Here is a 20953-nt window from a genome sequence, read left to right on the forward strand (position 1 = left end):
GCAATAAAAAATAGTAAATATATATTATACATACACACACACACATTCTCATTCAAAGAGTTTTCTTTATTTTCAGGACTCTAAAAATTGTAAATTCACATTGAAGACATCAAAACTATGAATGAAAACATGTGGAATGAAATACTTAAAAGTGTGAAACAACTGAAAATATGTCTTATATTGTAGGTTCTTCAAAGTAGCCACCTTTTTCTTTGATTACTGCTTTGCACACTCTTGGCATTCTCTTGATGAGCTTCAAGAGGTAGTCACCGGAAATGGTTTTCCAACAGTCTTGAAGGAGTTCCCAGAGATGCTTAGCACTTGTTGGCCCTTTTGCCTTCACTCTGCGGTCCAGCTCACCCCAAACCATCTCGATTGGGTTCAGGTCTGGTGACTGTGGAGACCAGGTCATCTGGCATAGCACCCCCATCACTCTCCTTCTTAGTCAAATAGCCCTTACACAGCCTGGAGGTGTGTTTGGGGTCATTGTCCTGTTGAAAAATAAATGATGATCCAACTAAACGCAAACCGTATGGAATAGCACGCCGCTGCAAGATGCTGTGGTAGCCATGCTGGTTCAGTATGCCTTCAATTTTTAACCCCTTCACGACCATGGACGGATCTTTCCGTCATGGATCGTGTCCCGGTAAGCCCCGCCCCCTGCCGCGGGCAGGCGGCGGCGTGGATCGGCACACATATCAGCTGTTTTCAACAGCTGACATGTGTGCCTACATGTTCCGAGTGGAATCGCATTCCACCCGGAATATTAACCCCTTAGATCTCGCTGCCAAAGTCTGGCAGCGAGATCTATATGCGCGCGGCCATGTTTTTTACATACCGCCGCCCCCTCCGGACGTCACGTGAGTGATCACGTGACGTTCGGTGATTGCCATCGTAGCACAGGGTCATGTGATGACGCCTGCTGCTATGAAGTTTCACTTTCATTCTTCCTCGGCACGGAGCAGAGGAAAAAAAGAAAGTGACTATTTCTGCTGTTTACAGCGGTATAGCTGTAATCAGCAGATAGCGATCAGCAATCGGATTGCTGATCGCTATAGCCCCCTAGGGGGACTAGTAAAAGTAAAAAAAAAAGTTTTAAAAAATTAAAAAAAAAACAAAAAACCTAAAAGTTCAGATCACTCCCCTTTCCCCCCATTGAAAATTAAAGGGTTAAAAAATAAATAAAATATACACATATTTGGTATCGCCGCGTTCAGAAATGCCCGATCTATCAAAATATAAAATCAATTAATCTGATTGGTAAACGACGTAGTGGCAAAAAAATTCCAAACGCCAAAATTACGTTTTTTGGTCGCCGCAAGTTTTACGCAAAATGCAATAACAGGCGATCAAAACGTAGCATCTGCGCAAAAATGCTACCATTAGAAACATCAGCTCGAGATGCAAAAAATAAGCCGTCACTGAGCCATAGATCCCAAAAAATAAGAACGCTACGTGTTTTGGAAAATGGCGCAAAACGCGCGCCACTTTTATTGGACAAACTTGTGAATTTGTTTTAACCCCTTAGATACAAGTAAACCTATACATGTTTGGTGTCTACAAACTCGCACCGACCTCAGGCATCATACCCACACATCAGTTTTACCATATAGTGAACACCGTGAATAAAACATCCCAAAAACTATTGTGCCATCACACTTTTTTTGCAATTTTTCCACACTTGGAATTTTTTTGCTGCTTTCCAGTACACCATATGGTAAAACTTATGGTTTCATTTAAAAGTACAACTTGTCCCGCAAAAAACAAGCCCTCATATGGCAAGATTGACGGAAAAATAAAAAAGTTACGGCTCTCGGAAGAAGGGGAGCAAAAAACGCAAAAACGGAAAGTGCCCCGGGGCTGAAGGGGTTAATAAATCCCCAACAGTGTCACCAGCAAAGCACCCCCACACCATCACACCTCCTCCTCCATACTTCACTGTGGGAACCAGCCATGTAGAGTCCATCTGTTCACCTTTTCTACAAAGACACGGTGGTTGGATCCAAAGATCTCAAATTTGGACTCATCAGACCAAAGCACAGATTTCCACTGGTGTAATGTCCATTCCTTGTGTTCTTTAGCACATACAAGTCTCTTCTGCTTGCTGCCTGTCCTTAGCAGTGGTTTCCTAGCAGCTATTTTACCATGAAGGCCTGCTGCACAAAGTCTCCTCTTAAAACTTGTTCTAGAGATGAGAAGGTGTGTCCAAACTTTTAGTCTGTACTCTGTATGTGTATATGATATAAAATGTATTTTAATTTTATTAATAATTGTAATTTTCATTTTTTTTTTATGGCAAAATTAGCACAGTGGTCACTATTTTAGACTTCTACTTCCTGACCTTTCAAGAATAGTTTTCAGTAGGCTCCTGATCAGCAAGGGCAGGATTACAATGACAGATAATGGATGTATTCAAGCGGATATCACAGAATCCACCATTCATTTCCTATAATGCCAAAGCTGAACCAGCTCTCTCTCACTTCACAACACCATTTGCACTTGATCATTAGATGCCTCCATACCAATGAAAGTTAGAATCTGTTCATTGTGGCTAATGTGTATGTAAATTTCCTGAAATAGTGGAAAGTTAAAAGTCTAAAAAAGCCCCACAGGCAAATGTTAAAATTGCTAGATTGGTATTTTTAGTACAGATTGTGACATGGGAGAGTGGGGGGGGGGGGGGGAGCATTGACAGTTAAAAAAAAACGCATTTAAACGAGGTCATATGCTGACAATATCTTCACTTTAAAGATTTTTTTAAATGAAAAAGGACATTAAAATTTGATGATACTAGAGGACCCCAATGGATGTCTGGAGTGGACAGGAACCAAAGTCGATCACTCGATAGGGACCACACACCCACTAATGAGTCCTGTATGACAGTCTTGAAACAAAAGAGGCAAAAAAAGTGTTGAATTGCTATATTTCCATAAAAATAATTTTAGCACACAAATATCACAATGTAAAATATTGGCTTTACCCTTTAATGAATAGGTTAAAGATCTTGACAGATAAGAACAAATTCTGCCATATTATTTCCTTCCTAAAAGCTGCAACCTACAGCTTATGTTCACTTCTGAGCAAAGTTATGTTACAGTTCTCATAGATATAGAAGCTAATTAAAAAGTTGCGCAATTATGTAAATGTAATGCATCAATTGTATAGCACTGATCTTCAGTTATAGCCTGTTTTATACTCCAGAGCTGCACTCACAATTCTGCTGGTTGCTACTGGGAATACAAATAAAACTTGTACACACACACACACACACACACACACACACACACACACACACACAATCAACCGAGCCAATCTCGGATTATAACATGGGGCAGTATCGTTCCCTTCTTTAAATTCTAGTGCAATAGATTGTAAAGACTTTACTTCTCAGCATATCAAACAACATAGTAAACTGTGAAGACAAGGCAACAAAGCCAGTAGAACTGTGAATATAGCTCTGGACTATATAACAGATTGTGATCAGAAACTATACAGATAAAGTAATACACTTACAATAGATTTATTCTATATGTAGGCTGTAAAATGGTGTTTAAATTACTGACTTAAATCACTAGTTCAAATGACTATATAAGAAACTGAAAAATATCTAAAAAAGAAAAATGTTGCTCTGTTCACCACTTATGAGCCACTTCCCCTCTTATAAGCCACTTCTACTCCTCCCCTATAGTCTGGGCCCATCGTTCATTCTGAAAAACATCAATTTTGGTGAAAACAAGAAGAGCAGTCAGCTCACTGAAGGTTCAGATAACAGGTACTTATTAGAATCTATGGAGCAAGGTGGGGGAAGAGTGACTAAGGCAAAAAGACAGATCTTGCTGCTGTGTTCTAGTGAGTGTTTTATCTCACCCTAGTGCTGGATAAGGTCTTCTATACTGCGGCTTCTGAACATGTGTTACATATAGCAGGAATCCCTCATGTCTCGGTGTGCAGTGTATGAGAAACCTCGTAGCAGCTCATCTCTGCTTAACCCTAGAACGCATACCTGGGGCCTCGCAGGCCTGCTAGGTCATTTGTTTTTTATGATAGATTGAATTGCTTGTGCGTTCTAGGGTTAATAATTCACATTACAAGGCATATATTGGCCAGAAACAGTGTTTTTCCTCGTGTCCACACAACCTATTAATTTGATAAGTTGCTTGGAATGACAGGTATGCTGTAGAGTTGAACATAGGCGCTCCCACATTAAATTTATATCCACCTCCATACAAATATTATCATTGTACATCTCTATTCATTACCAGATAATAGGAATATGGCAGTGACCATTCCCGAGACCACACCTGTCACAGCAGCCAAATGTCTGGTCTTCAGAAGGAATGTGATGTTCCCCGAGTATAACTCCAAAACTTAGGAGAAGGATCAGTGTAAACCAAATAAATAGATGGCAGTTAGGCAGCAGGTCCTACACTTGGAGAAGCATGTACTAAATAATGAGAAGCCAGCTCTCAGTCTCCATGGACTGTATATGTCCCAGTCTCGCCTCCGAGCTCTTGGAAGGAGACCATATGGTTCACCGCTCTTCACACGTAGTTGACTATAGCACAAGATCTGTACTGTGCCGAGAAGATTCACATGATCATTCCCTTTGAATTTTTAAAGTTGAACCTAGACTAATGGCTCCGGATCAAGTCCTGCATAAGTGAAAAAGTCACGTCTCCTCATCATCTTCTTCGTCACCGCCCCGTAGGAGAAGTTCCATGTCTGTGCTTAGAGACGCTCTGTGTTCTTTAGAAATTTCATAGAACAGAAAGAAAATAATTAGAAAGATGAATAATCTCTGTGATAACAAATATATATATATATATACAATCATGTATGTAACAACTACCTTTAGAATGGGTGGTCCTTAATGCAACATGCAAGGCAATGCCAGAGATGCAGACGGCAAATCCCGACCAGTTGAGTAGGCTCAATTTATCACCAAAGAGATGTGTTGCCAACAACAAAACGCAGAGCTCCTGAGAACAAAATGTCAGACAGCGTTAGATAACAAGGCCACTAAATGTAAGTCGGTAATTATCACAGTCACCTAACGATCGCAGTCCTTTTCCCGACCCTAACCCATCTCCTTCAACTTATAACTAATAAATGGTGTATTCCCTTCATCACACCCATCCTAAAAAAAGCTCTCCCTTGACCCACAATCTGTATCTAGCTATCACCCCATATCATTTCTCCCCTGCACCTCAAAACTACTGTAACAGGACGTCCATCTTGAACTGTCCTCCCCACCTCTCCTACTGCTCCCTCTTTGACCGGTTACAATCTGGCTTCAGACCGTATCACTCCACTGAAACTGCCCTAACTAAAGTCACCAATGACCTACTAACTGCCAAAGCAAAGAAACACTGCTCTGTTCTCCTCCTCCTGGATCTGTCCTCTGCTTTCGACACAGTAGACCATTCCCTCCTATTACAGATTCTCTCATCTCTGGGTATTACAGAGTTGGCACTTTCTTGGATCTTATCATACCTAACAGATCGAACTGTCAGAGTCTCCCACTCTCACACCACTTCCTCATCTCGCCCCCTGTCTGTTAGTGTCCCCCAAGGTTCTGTTCTTGGACCCCTCATCTTTTCCATTTACAGCTTCAGCCTGGGCCATCTCAGAGTCCCATGGCTTTCAATATCACCTCTAAGCTGATACGCAGATCTACCTCCCTGGACCAGACATCTCCTCTTTACTAACCAAAATGTCCCTCCTCTGCTATTTCATCTTTCTTCTCGGCGCAATTCCTAACGCTTAACATGGACAAAACTGAATTCATTATCTTTCTTCCTTCTCTCTCAACCCCTCCAACAAGCCTATCCATCAAAGTTGATGGCTGCTCACTCTCCACAGTCTTGCAAACTCATTGCGTCGGAGTAACCCTCGACTCTGCTCTATCCTTCAAGCCACATATCCAAGCCCTCTTCACTTTCTGCCAACAGCTCAAAAATAGCTCCCGGATTCGTGCATTCCTTAACCAAGAATCAGCAAAAACACTAGTGAATGCCCTCATCTCCCACCTCGACTATAGCAACCTCCTGCTCTGTGGCCTCCCTTCCAACACTCTTGCACCCCTCCAATTGATCCTAAACTCTGCGGCCCGATTAATCCACCAGTCCATTTGTTATTCACCAGGCTCTCATCTCTGCCAATCTCTCAACTGGATTCCCATTGCCCAAAGTCTCCAATTCAAAACACTAACCATGACATACAAAGCCATCCACAACCTGTCTCCTCCATACACCTGTGACCTAGTCTTCCGGTACCTACCTGCACGCAACCTCAGATCCTCACAAGACATCCATCTCCTCTTCCCACCATCACATACAAGATTTCTCCCGTGCTTCCTCCATACTCTGGAACGCTCTACCCTAGCATATATGACTCTCTCCTACTGTGGAAACCTTCAAAAGGAACATGAAGACCCACCTCTTCCGACAAGCCTACAACCTACAATAACTCAGAACAGTACACCACTGTGCAACTAGCTCGGTCCTCACTTACTGTACCCTCTCCCATCCCCTGTAGACTGAGCCCTCGCAGGCAGGGTCCTCTCTCCTCCTGTACCAGTCTGTTTTTCTAATGTTCATGATTGTTGTACAGTGGAACCTCGCTTAACGAGTAACCCACTTAACGAGAATTTCGCTTAACAAGCAAAGCTTTCTGTAAATTTGTAACTCTGTTTATGAGAAAGCTTTGCTGTACGAGCAAAATACTCACCGCACACACTTCCGGTTCCGTACATCCACCGCGCTCTAACCCGCACTTGCAGTCCACACAAGCACACATACAGACACACATACAGTTTTATGCTCACAGTATTATACTTACCTTACCTTCCGTTTCACCGCCGACCTCATGGTTCTTGTAGTCCGCCGGTAAATCGCGACGTCCTCGCGGCGAACTACAAGACCCAGGAGGCCGGCGATGGAACGGAAGGTAAGGTGAGCATAATATGTGTACCTTTAGTTCCATCGCCGGCCTCCTGGGTCCTGTAGTTCGCCGCTCCACTCCAGGCTGTGCATCGGCAACCATAGCGACGAAGCAGGAACTTCCTGTCACCGCTACTCAAAGGCAGCGTGCTGACCAATCAGAGGCAAGCGTCTCCTGCCTTTGCCGTCAGCACTCTGGCAGCGGAAGTTCCTCCCTCATCGGTTTGGTAACCCGATACACAGCCCGTACCGGAGAACAGCAAGTCCCAGGAGACCGGCGAAGGACCGGAAGGTAAGGTGAGCATAATATGTGCGTGTGCATGCGTGCTTGTGTGGAATGACACAATAGGGGACCAGGATGGGACATTTAACAAGTTGTGGAATGAATTGTCTGCATTGCAATCATTTCCTATGGGAAATCTTGCTTTGCTGAACGAGTAACTTGGTTAACAAGCACACTCCCAGAACGGATTGTTCTCGTTACCCAAGGTTCCACTGTACTTTTTACGTATACCCTTTACACTTGTAAAGCACCATGGTATAAATGTCGCTATAATAATAAATCATAATGAGCCAGAGTGATCTAATACTGCAAGCATCATAGTAGAATAACAAAGGCATGGCTGAACAAGTGATCATAGGATCTCGTTCCAGATCACTGGTCATTGTAAATATGGTAAAGACCAGTCAATAAACAAGTAAAGTGGTGCTGATCACAGCTTATGTGGGGCCTAAAAGAAAGTTTTCTGCATTACACCTACTTGTGTAAACCGGTAATGTGCTACCAACAATATAAAAACTGTTCAAGAACCAGGAGTATGTAATTTACAATACATTTATAGTACAGAGCTTAATACTAAGACCTTGATATTTATGGAGAAAACATAATTATCTTATAACAATGCTTCCAAGTATGAATAGAATTAAAAGGGAGCGTCAAGGCAAAACGAGTTCCTGTAGATAGGCGATAACTTTCTGACTGGCGCTGGTCACACCGCTGTGATCCCCACTGGTAAGCAGAATGGAGACCTTTCGTCCCATTAGACTGTCAGCAGTGTACAGGCATCCATTTTAAATGATTTGGCTACAGCTGCCCCATTTTTTAATGAGTATAAAAGTTCTCCATTTGACAACTGCCGCAGGTCCAAGCAGTCAGATGCCCACTGATCAGCATGCTACCATCTATTTTGTCAATAGGTGATAATATAGGTTTTCACCAGACAACCCCTTTATGGTCCCCAAACACAGGACATAGCGGTCAGCAGTACAATCAGTTGGCAGACAGCTATCTTCCGTGACTCTCACACAGACAGGAGCGCTGCCATGTTGTCTATGAAGGAGAAGCTCACCGACTCCTCTGGATGAAGCTTATCTTTAGGCAGAACAAAAAGCCTCCGATATCCAGTAAACCAGACATCTTCTGTTGAGGGACAGTCGGGAAGCCCTTATACATTACGACTCTTTAGTCTTGTGCTTTTTGCAGCCTTCAGTGTAACATCTAGAAGAGGCTGCACTGCACTACCTTAAGAGTAGAATTCCAGAGCTGCTCATTTCTGCATCTGAGGTGAGGGGTGCAGTATACCAGTTGACCACCCAATGCGTCTCAGCAACGTGCCGTAGGAATTGGCACAGCTTGATGCAATGCAATTAAAAATTAGTACTACTCAGCCGGAGAGACTATAAGGCCTTATTCAGACGTCAGTGAATTTTTTACGTATACAAAAAAGGGCAGTGTCATCAGTGTTATCCTTTACCCTTTCGACAGTGATTTTCATATATATTTAAAAAAAAAAAAAAAGTACATTGCAAAACTTCCCCTATCCACTGCAGTGTTGATCAAGGGACAGTACAGAGAATCTATGCCGATGCTATCCATATGCTAAGTGGAATGAGGTATATGGCACAATTGGAATTATGAATTATGGGTGCTCAAGAAGCGTTCAAACCTGTCATTAGATACAGTCTTCAGTACTGGAGAGGTGAAGTAGGGGTTAATGCCTCCCTGTCGCCAAGAAGAAGGAAAAAAAAAAATATTGATTTAATAATAAAAAATGTTTTTATTCCATAGGTCAATGCGTTTCCGGGCTCAAGACCCCTTCTTCAGGACCAAAAAAGAATGTATTGTTGATTTTTCTTCTTTTTTTGGTTCTGAAGAAGGGGTCTTGAGCCCGGAAATGCATTGACCTATGGAATAAAAACATTTTTATTATTAAAATCAACAATTTTTTCCTCCTTCTTGGTGACACTGATCAACAATTTCTTCCTCCTTCTTCTTGCCGGCAGTGCGGCATTAACCCTCACTTCTCCTCTCCAGCACTGAGGATTCCTACACGTGGGGCTGCAGCAGTCGCCATTGTCTTTACGCTCGCTTAGTGGTTGTGACCCTCACACCCTTAGAAAATGAGTATATACTGTTACACATCGCTATTTTAATATCTGGCAAGAACCTATTTGCGCTCTTTGTCCTCAGCTTTTAATATTAGATACAAGAGGACTTGGCACACCAAAATTGAATATAAGGACATTATTATACAGACTATCCCCAAAAAATGTAAAAAAAAGTTTTGACCCCTATATGTTGGTCTTCAATATAGGGGTCCAAATGTCACATTTTAGGTTTGCTTGGATTGAGTGTATAATAAAGTCCTTATAGTAAATTTTGGTGTGCCAAGTCCTCTTGTAGCAGTCAGCGATTTTTCACAGACCCATTGACTTGTGTGGGTAATTTTGATCTGCGATAAGGATAAAAAAAAAAAAAACCCGGACATTTGATTTTGTGAGAACACGCTGCCTGCAAAAAACATGGATATGTGAGCAGCTCCATTGACTATAATGGGTACATGATCTATCTTTGTAAAACACTGATTAAGGTTATGGTAAAATGCAAAATGACAGTTAGAAGGTAGAACTCCCTTTAAAATAATTTTCTAGTGACCAGAGAAGTGGGATAAACAACATATGGCCAACATCACATATGTAGAGCTGTACCTTGAAGATGCCAGCGATGGAAAGGGTAAGACTGGATGTTTTTGACACCAGAAGAAATTCTGAATATCCAAGGCCAAAGGCAAGCAATCCTCCTAGGCCAAGGGTAGCTAGTAAAAGCAGCAGGCTGTGGACATCTTGATAGCGAAAAAGCTGGGTTGAAGTGGAAACGTGCAGACCTACAAAAGTGGAAACAATAACTGGAGTTTACCATTGGATTGTGAGAGTTTATACATAAACGCTAAAAACTGGTGAACGTGTCACTTATAATCTGAAAGGGGGACGCATCAATGCATAAGTCAGATTTGCCATTCAGAAGTCTAGGAAAGCTGGGTGACAACCATCATACAAGCTTCCATAGTCATTTATTGTTAACTAAATGGCAAAAAACTAATATGATTAAGAACCAAAGACAAAAAACTTGAGAAAAGACAAATTAATTCACATTTACTATTGAGTTTTGGTTGTTCACTGTGTACCTGGTAGGAGTAATTGTGAATATACCCAACACCATTACTGAACAATCCATTAATTACAATAGTAAAGTAGTCTCTAAAAATTCACCTTCAATGCCAACGAATAGTGGAAATAGGCTGAGGAACATCAGGGGTTGTAAATGAAACATGGTGTCTATGGGATTCTGTAAACCTGGAATAAAGAAAATGGAATAAAAAAAAAAAAAAAGCATGTAGAATATCTACAGAAGCAGGAAAGTAAAAATAACCTGTGCAACAGGAACATACATATAACCTGTGCATGACACATGGGATCAGAATCTGACAGACACGATCCCTGCATCAGGCACGGCAATTATTTCAGATGCTATTTAAAGCATTGGAACCTCATTAGATATCACCAAAGCAACGTCATGATGTGCCCTGCAAATGATTGCATTTGCCTAATTTTTTTCTCTTTTCCCATTTTCTAAATATAATTGATCTTCATCAGTAACAAATACTCTGTAGATACAGCAGGTTAAAAAAAAAAAAAAAAAAAAAAGTATTGAAAAAGTCACCAATTTTCTAAAAATGCTATTGACATAATTTCTCACCAGGTGTCAGTAACAACCCATCCAATCCACACAAGATAGAGGTCCATAAATTAATGTGTAAGAAAATATATATATATATAAAATTTTATATAAAAAAACAAAAAAAAAAAACCACAAGGAAAAAGTGTTGAACACATGAAGAGAGAAAGGTGCAAAGAACCATGAAAAGGCATGACACCAGCTGAAATCTATCAGTAGTTAGAAAGCAATCCTATCACTTCTTGAAAGAATAATATCAACTGATCCAACAGATGGCCTATAAAAATGTGTCTCATTAGCAAGGATCCACACAAACTATTCATGATGGGTAAAACCAGTGAGCCGTCTCAAGACCTTCGCAACCTTAAAGTTGGAAAACCTAATGATGGCATTCGTTACAGAAGAGTTTCTAAACTACTGAAGGCTCCAGTGACCACTGTTTGAGCCACAATCCAGAAGTGGAAAAAACTTCACCAAACTTGGCCCTGACCAGGTGATTGAAGCAATATAGAGGAGTGAAACGAATTATCAGAAGAGTTGTCCAAGAACCACTTGTGGAGAGCTACAAAAAGACCAAGAATTAGCAGGAATAATTTTTGAACCCCCCCCCCCCACTCCAATAAGTAATGCACTCAACCTCCATGGCCTTTATGCACACTCACCACACAAAACTTCACTGCTGAACAAAAAGCATGTTCAAGCGTGTTTAATGTTTGCTCAACATTTAAAACAAGCCTATAAAATACTGGGAGAATGTAGTCTGGTCAGATGAGATCAAAATGTAACTGTTTTGGATGACATAATACACACCATGTTTGGAAGAAAAGAGCCACTGTATGCATATCACCCAAAAAAACACCATACCAACAGTGAAGTTTGGATCTAGCAATATCATTTAATTAAACAAATATATGAGACCATCTACCAGGATGATGAAGATCAAACAAGGGTGGACATTTCAAATCGTAAACGCACAGCCAAGGAAACGCTCAATTGAGTTCAGAAAAAGAAAATAGAGCTGCTAGAATGGTCCAGCTAATCACCTGACCTGAATCCAATAGAAAATACATAGAAGGAACTAAACTCAGACTTCATAGAAGCCCACGGAACCTTCATGATTTGAAGAAAGTTTGTGTCGAAGAATAGGCTAAAAATTACACCTGAGCAATGCATTCAACTAGTTTCTCCATATAGGAGGCACCTTGAAGCTGTCATCATCATCAAAGGCTTTTGCACGAAGTATTAAATAAAATGACAGTAAGTTGAACACTTTTTTCCTGGTGTCATTTCTCATTATTACACATCATTAAATTTATGGTTTGAATTATTTGCCTGTGTGGATTGGATGGGTTGTTACTGACATCTGTTGAGAAATTCATGTCAATAGCACCTTTAGAAATATATTTACTTAGAAAACTGGAGTCATGTTCATTACTGATTTCACCCGCTGTATAAGTATTATATGAATACTGATGGCGAGTTTGTTAATAATTAGCATTACCTGTATGGACAGACCACACACACACACACACACACACACACACACACACACACACACACACACAGTGTTGTACCATGGCTGACACTTACCCAATTCTGCTTTCTGCATGAGGATCTGAGTAAGAGTCCATCTAATGCCACCCAGGCATGATGCAGCAAGAACCAGAAAAAAGCCTCTGCCATCAAACTGTGTTGACTTGAATGTGAACATGAAGAGGCCTCCAGAAATCAGCAGCACCACCAAGATAAGAGCTGGTTTCTACATGAGACAGGATACATGAAAAATGTCAGATGACTGTGTAAAGACTCCAAAAAATCCACTTATTAAAAGTACTGCTAATGAAGCAAAGATTGCGGAAAAAGGGTTTGCCCCCCCATCCTTCAAAACAATGACATAATGATAAAATATATAATAAAACAAGCGCACTATGAGAAGCGCCCGTGGAATCCTTTTTAACGTTTATAATATTAGAATTGCTCACCTTTGTTGGTTGTGCGCCCCCGCACAACTTCAGTGTCAGCTTATCAGACTGGAGTTCCTCCGAACAGATCCTGTGTCCAGGCTTCAGGAGTCCAAATTTAGGGTATCAATGTCGGCTACTGATTTCCACCGGCACCATGGAATTCAGGTTTTTGTTCCTCAATCCTCCAGCTAACCAGCTGGGTTTTTTGATATGTCAGCAGGTCCTTTGCAGCTATTACCGATTCCCAATAGGGAGGGGGTATATGGATAATTCTTTCGGTCTATATATAGCGCAATAAGGATATTTGCTGGTGATGGTTATTTGAACTTTATTAATTAGGCACTCCTATTATTACAACGCGTTTCAGCAGAATTGCTTTCATCAGGTAAAATAGGAGCAGTATCTTGATACTGCTCCTATTTTACCTGATGAAAGCAATTCTGCTGAAACGCGTTGTAATAATAGGAGTGCCTAATTAATAAAGTTCAAATAACTATCACCAGCAAATATCCTTATTGCGCTATATATAGACCGAAAGAATTATCCATAATGATAAAATATGGCATCACTTGAAAAGGGTTGGTTCAGCCCTTTTCATTACTGGCCAAATCGATATAATTTTTGAGAAACAAGGCTTCTCTCAAATACCTTGTGTTGCCAATAGTACCTGTGAGCTGCGCTACTGCAGTCTGCTCAGCCCCTTCAAGTGACCCCCAGGCACTGTGACCTCTGATGTCCAGTGATGTCACGTCAACTGAGGCTGGCTGCAGTCTACCTTAGTGACTGGGCTGTGGATGGCGTTTCACCGCTCAGCACAGCCCATCATTCCCCTACTCCCTCACTGCAGAGCGCGCAAGAAGGGGAGACGCTAGGCTGTGACAAGCAGTGAAACTCCGCCCACAGCCCAGTGACTCAAGTAGACTGGGGCCGGCCACGGTGATGTCGGGTTAACAGGAAGTTGACGTGACATCATCGTACATCAGAGGTCACGGAGCCTGGAGGTCATGGGATGGGGATGAGTGTTCCGCAATAGCACTGCTCACAGGCACTATTGGCAACACAAGGTATTTGAGAGAAACCTTGTTTCTCAACATAATATCTATGTGGCCAGTAATGAAAAGGGGTGAACCACTTCTTTAATGATAAGTTGAGGTCCAACTCTTAGGATCCCCAATGAATCTGCACATTAGAGAGCTGTGGTGCTGATTTAATGACGCGTCTTCCTGCACAGATCTTTGCGATATGCCATGACTGTAAAACAGAGGCAAAGCATAATGGCCTTTTGGCTGTGTGCATTGGCCTTAATTGTTATGACAACAATATATGATAACCTTAGCCTCCAGCGATTCACATATATGGGTATATCATGAGTGACAGGAGACAAATGATCTTTCCCTACAGGCACATTGTTTGCATACAGTCACATATCTGCCCATTACTAAGGGCAGAATCAATAGTTACATAGGGTGTATTCACTTAGGGGCCAGCCGACCTGAAGAACAGGGGCCACACTTAAGCTGGTGTCACACTAAACGACAGCGACAACGACGTCGCTGTTACGTCACCATTTTCGGTGACGTAACAGCGACCTTGTAAGTCGCTGTTATGATCGCTGCTTAGCTGTCAAACACAGCAGAAGCAGCGATCATAACGTCGCTGTGCTACATGTGCAGAGAGCAGGGAACCGCGCTTAGCGCTGGCTCCTTGCTCTCCTGCAGCACACATCGGGTTAATTAACCCGATGTGTGCTGCAGCTACATGTCACAGTTCAGAGAGCAGGGAGCCGCGCTTAGCGCTGGCTCCTTGCTCTCCTGCAGCACACATCGGGTTAATTAACCCGATGTGTGCTGCATCTACATGTCACAGTTCAGAGAGCAGGGAGCCGCGCTTAGCGCTGGCTCCTTGCTCTCCTTGCTACAGTATGCATCGGGTTAATTACCCGATGCATACTGCAGCCACATGTCACAGTGCAGGAGCCGGCGCTGGCAGCAAGAGCGGAGGCTGGTAACCAGCGTAAACATCGGGTAACCAGGGAAAGGTCTTCCCTTGGTTACCCGATGTTTACGCTGGTTACAGCTTACCGCAGCTGCCAGTGCCGGCTCCTGATCGCTTCATTTCGTCGCTCTCTCGCTGTCACACACAGCGATGTGTGTGTCACAGCGGGAGAGTGACGACCAAAAAATGAAGCTGGACATTCAGCAACGACCGGCGACCTCACAGCAGGGGCCAGGTCGTTGCTGGATGTCACACACAGCGACAGCGACGGGACGTCGCTGCAACGTCACAGAAAATGGTGACGTAGCAGCGACGTCGTTGTCGTCGTCGTTATGTGTGACACCAGCTTAAGTGAGGTGGTGGCCATCTGCTACACTCAATCAGATAATGAATCACATGCATTTATGGCTGAGAATGATTATGGCTCTCGCCACTCAAATCTACAGTGATGTGCAAAACTGTGAGCACTTTTTGAAGGTTTATGTTATGCAATGTACTCTTTATAAATGTCTCGTGTTTACTACTACAGATTGTTGATTTTTTTTATGTTGAATTCAGAATTAAAATGCCATTTGATTGAAATATCATGGAATAATATGGAATAAATGGCGCTATAATAATAATAATAATATAAATATTCGCATCTAATGCAACTGCTTCCTTATGAGGGTTGTTGGGGCCTTTTACACTGATGGCCTAATGTTAGGATAGGTCAACAATATCCAATAGGCGGAGATGGGATTGATTTCAATAGAAAGTGAATGTGCAGTACCCAACCGTGGCCATTATACAGTTGAGGAAGCTGTGCAGCTATGAAACTGAGCACCTCTGGCAGCCACAGGCCACAGGAATAGCTAAGCAGCAGGAGTTACGGGTGTCGCACACCAACCGATCAGACATTGATGACCTAGCCTAAGGATAGGTCATCAATGGAAAAATCCAAGACAACCCCTTTAACCCCTTCAGCCCCCAGCCTGTTTTCACCTTAAAGACCGGGCCATTTTTTACATTTCTGACCAGTGTCACTTTGACAGGTTATAACTCTGGAACGCTTCAACGGATCCTAGCGATTCGGAGATTGTTTTTTCATGACATATTGTACTTCATGACAGTGGTAAATTTAGGCCGATATTTTTTGCGTTTATGTGTGAAAATTTTGGAAATTTGTCGAAAATTTCTCAATTTTCAAAATTTGAAATGTTATGCCCATAAATCTGTGAGATATGTCACACAAAATAGTTACTAAATAACATTTCCCACTTGTCTACTTTACACCAGGGCAATTTTCGAAACAATTTTTTTTTCCGTTAGGAAGTTAGAAGGGTTCAAAGTTCATCAGCAATTTTTCATTTTTCCAACAAAATTTACAAAAAAAGATTTTTAGGTACATCACATCACATTTGGAGTGACTTTGAGAGGCCTAGGTGACAGAAAATACCCAAAAGTGACCCCATTCTAAAATCTGCACCCCTCACACTGCTCAAAACTACATCCAAAAAGTTTATTAACCCTTTAGGAGCTTTACAGCAACCAAAGCAATGTGGAAGGAAAAAATGAAAATTTTACTTTTTTGTGTAAAAAAAGAAGGGAATTTTGTTTACTTACCGTAAATTCCTTTTCTTCTAGCTCCTATTGGGAGACCCAGACAATTGGGTGTATAGCTTCTGCCTCCGGAGGCCACACAAAGTATTACACTTTAAAAAGTGTAACCCCTCCCCTCTGCCTATACACCCTCCCGTGCATCACGGGCTCCTCAGTTTTGGTGCAAAAGCAGGAAGGAGGAAACTTATAAATTGGTCTAAGGTAAATTCAATCCGAAGGATGTTCGGAGAACTGAAACCATGAACCAAAAGAACAATTCAACATGAACAACATGTGTACACAAAAGAACAACAGCCCGAAGGGAACAGGGGCGGGTGCTGGGTCTCCCAATAGGAGCTAGAAGAAAAGGAATTTACGGTAAGTAAACAAAATTCCCTTCTTCTTTGTCGCTCCATTGGGAGACCCAGACAATCGGGACGTCCAAAAGCAGTCCCTGGGTGGGTAAAAGAATACCTCGATAAAAAGAGCCGAAAAACGGCCCCCTCTTACAGGTGGGCGACCGCCGCCTGAAGGACTCGCCTACCTAGGCTGGCATCTGCCGAAGCATAGGCATGCACCTGATAGTGTTTCGTGAAAGTGTGCAGTGAAAGTGTGCAGACTCGACCAGGTAGCCGCCTGACACACCTGCTGAGCCGTAGCCTGGTGCCGCAATGCCCAGGATGCACCCACGGCTCTGGTAGAATGGGCTTTCAGCCCTGAAGGAATCGGAAGCCCAGAAGAACGGTAGGCTTCAAGAATCGGTTCCTTGATCCACCGAGCCAAGGTTGACTTGGAAGCCTGCGACCCCTTACGCTGGCCAGCGACAAGGACAAGAGCGCATCCGAACGGCGCAGGGGCGCCGTGCGAGAAATGTAGAGCCGGAGTGCTCTCATGAGATCTAACAAGTGCAAATCCTTTTCACATTGGTGAACTGGATGAGGGCAAAAGGAAGGTAAGGAGATATCCTGATTGAGATGAAAAGGGGATACCACCTTAGGGAGAAATTCCGGGACCGGACGCAGAACCACCTTATCCTGGTGAAACACCAGGAAGGGGGCTTTGCATGACAGCGCTGCTAGCTCAGACACTCTCCGAAGTGATGTGACTGCCACTAGGAAGGCCACCTTCTGCGAAAGGCGTGATAGAGAGACATCCCGCATCGGCTCGAAAGGTGGTTTCTGAAGAGCCGTTAGCACCCTGTTAAGATCCCAGGGTTCCAGCGGACGCTTGTAAGGTGGGACTATGTGGCAAACTCCCTGCAGGAACGTGCGGACCTGCGGAAGCCTGGCTAGACGCTTTTGAAAAAACACGGAAAGCGCCGATACTTGTCCCTTGAGAGAGCCGAGAGACAAACCCTTGTCCATTCCGGATTGAAGGAAAGAAAGAAAAGTGGGTAAGGCAAACGGCCAGGGGGTAAAACCCCGATCAGAGCACCAGGATAAGAAGATCCTCCAAGCCCTGTGATAGATCTTGGCGGACGTTGGTTTCCTGGCTTGTCTCATAGTGGCAATGACATCTTGAGATAACCCTGAGGACGCTAGGAGCCAGGACTCAATGGCCACACAGTCAGGTTGAGGGCCGCAGAATTCAGATGGAAAAATGGCCCTTGAGACAGCAAGTCTGGTCGGTCTGGGAGTGCCCACGGTTGACCCACCGTGAGGTGCCACCGATCCGGGTACCACGACCTCCTCGGCCAGTCTGGAGCGACGAGGATGGCGCGGCGGCAGTCGGACCTGATCTTGCGCAACACTCTGGGCAGCAGTGCCAGAGGAGGAAATACATAAGGCAGTCGAAACTGCGACCAATCCTGAACTAATGCGTCCGCCGCCAGAGCTCTGTGATCTTGAGACCGTGCCATGAATGCCGGGACTTTGTTGTTGTGCCGAGACGCCATGAGATCGACGTCCGGCGTTCCCCAGCGGCAACAGATCTCTTGAAACACGTCCGGGTGAAGAGACCATTCCCCTGCGTCCATGCCCTGGCGACTGAGAAAGTCTGCTTCCCAGTTTTTTACGCCCGGGATGTGAACTGCGGAGATGGTGGAGGCTGTGGCTTCCGCCCACAGCAGAATCCGCCGAACTTCTTGGAAGGCTTGACGACTGCGTGTGCCGCCCTGGTGGTTGATGTACGCGACCGCCGTGGCGTTGTCCGCCTGTATGCGGATCTGTCTGCCCTCCAGCCACCGATGGAACGCCTTTAGGGCTAGATACACTGCCCTTATCTCCAGAACATTGATCTGAAGGGAGGACTCTGTCGGAGTCCAGGTTCCCTGAGCCCTGTGGTGGAGGAAAACTGCTCCCCACCCTGACAGACTCGCGTCCGTCGTGACCACAGCCCAGGATGTGGGCAGGAATGATTTTCCCTTCGACAAAGAAGTGGGAAGAAGCCACCACTGAAGAGAGGTTTTGGCTGCCAGTGAAAGAGAGACGTTCCTGTCTAGGGACGTCGACCTCCTGTCCCATTTGCGGAGAATGTCCCATTGAAGTGGACGCAGATGAAACTGCGCAAAAGGGAACTGCCTCCATTGCTGCTACCATCTTCCCTAGGAAGTGCATAAGGCGCCTCAAGGGGTGTGACTGGGTCCGAAGGAGAGAGTGCACCCCTGTCTGCAGCGAACGCTGTTTGTCCAGCGGAAGCTTCACTATCGCTGAGAGAGTATGAAACTCCATCCCGAGGTAAGTCAGTGATTGGGTCGGTGTCAATTTTGACTTTGGGAAATTGATGATCCACCCGAACCTCTGGAGAGTCTCCAGAGCAATGGTCAGGCTGTGTTGACATGCCACCCGGGAGGGTGCCTTGACTAGGAGATCGTCTAAGTAAGGGATCACCGAGTGGCCCTGAGAGTGTAGGACCGCCACCACGGATGCCATGACCTTGGTGAAGACCCGTGGGGCTGTCGCCAGGCCGAAAGGCAGTGCCACAAACTGAAAAAGTGCATCGGCTCGCTCGGGGGGCGGAGATGTTCTGAAGAAACGAGTCGGAGGACGAGAGCTGAGCTCTATCCTGTAACCGTGCGACAGAATGTCTCTCACCCATCAGTCTTGGACATGTGGCCACCAGGCGTCGCAAAAGCGGGAGAGCCTGCCACCGACCGAGGATGCGATTTGGGGAGGCCGAAAGTCATGAGGAGGCCGCCTTGGAGGCGGTTCCTCCGGCGGTCTTTGGAGGACGTGACTTAGACCGCCATGCAGAAGAGGTCCTCTGGCCTTTCTCTGACCTGTTGGACGTGGAGGATTGGGACCTGGCTGAGGGCCGAAAGGACCGAAACCTCGATTGAATTTTTCGTTGCTGAGGTCTTTTTGGTTTGGACTGGGGTAAGGACGAGTCCTTTCCCTTGGATTGTTTAATAATTTCATCCAATTGCTCGCCAAACAAACGGTCGCCAGAAAATGGCAAACCGGTTAAGAACTTCTTGGAAGCAGAGTCTGCCTTCCATTCGCGTAGCCACATGGCCCAGCGGACTGCCACCGAATTGGCGGACGCTACCGCTGTACGGCTCGCAGAGTCCAGGACAGCGTTCATGGCGTAGGACGAAAAAGCTGATGCCTGAGAAGTCAAAGACACAACTTGCGGAGCAGAGGTACGTGTGACTGCATTAATCTCAGACAGACAAGCTGAGATAGCTTGGAGTGCCCACACGGCTGCAAAGGCAGGAGCAAAAGACGCGCCTATGGCTTCATAGATGGATTTCATCAGTAGCTCTATTTGCCTGTCAGTGGCATCCTTGAGCGATGAACCATCTGCCACTGATACTACGGATCTAGCCGCCAGTCTAGAGACTGGAGGATCCACCTTGGGACACAGAGCCCAACCCTTAACTACGTCAGGGGGGAAGGGGTAACGTGTGTCATTAAGGCGCTTAGTAAAGCGCTTGTCCGGAAATGCTCTGTGCTTCTGGACAGCATCTCTGAAGTTAGAGTGATCGAAAAACGCACTCCGTGTACGTTTGGGAAACCTAAACTGGTGCTTCTCCTGCTGTGAAGCCGACTCCTCTATAGGTGGAGTTGGGGGAGAAAGATCTAGCACCTGGTTGATGGACGCTATAAGGTCATTTACTATGGCGTCCCCTTCAGGTGTATCAAGATTGAGAGCAACGTCAGGATCAGAGCCCTGAGCTGCGACCTCCGCTTCATCCTCCAGAGAGTCCTCATGCTGAGACCCCGAACAGCGTGATGAAGCCGGGGAAGGTTCCCAGCGAGCCCGCTTAGCCGGTCTGGGACTGCGGTCCGTGTCGGAGTCCTCCCCGTGGGACCTAGGTGTCACCCCAGGAGCACTCTGCTGCGCCGACCGAGAGGGGCCTGGGGGTGATGAACTCACAGTGCCCAGGGCCTGTGTAACCGATCTGGACTGCAAGGCTTCTAGTATCCTAGCAGACCATCTGTCCATAGACTGAGCCATGGATTGTGAAAGCGACTCAGAGAGTTTCTCAGCCAAAACTGCAAACTCTGTCCCTGCCA

At 44.6% G+C, this 20953-nt stretch overlaps 1 protein-coding gene across 1 annotated transcript in view; it reads right to left on the reverse strand.

Moving 5' to 3' along the window:
• Window positions 1-2906: 2906 nt before the first annotated feature.
• The window catches only part of SLC35H1 (solute carrier family 35 member H1), a 34418-nt gene continuing 16371 nt past the window's right edge, over window positions 2907-20953 (reverse strand). The window contains exons 6-10 of the mRNA XM_075349776.1: window positions 12547-12715; window positions 10491-10574; window positions 9930-10105; window positions 4850-4979; window positions 2907-4746 (exon numbers count right to left, since the gene is read on the reverse strand). Coding sequence (XP_075205891.1) covers window positions 4670-4746; window positions 4850-4979; window positions 9930-10105; window positions 10491-10574; window positions 12547-12715 — 636 coding nt within the window. The 3' untranslated portion in view covers window positions 2907-4669. The remainder of the gene's footprint in view (window positions 4747-4849; window positions 4980-9929; window positions 10106-10490; window positions 10575-12546; window positions 12716-20953) is intronic.

The sequence above is a fragment of the Anomaloglossus baeobatrachus genome, chromosome 5 (assembly GCF_048569485.1).
Source record: "Anomaloglossus baeobatrachus isolate aAnoBae1 chromosome 5, aAnoBae1.hap1, whole genome shotgun sequence".
NCBI lineage: Eukaryota > Metazoa > Chordata > Amphibia > Anura > Aromobatidae > Anomaloglossus > Anomaloglossus baeobatrachus.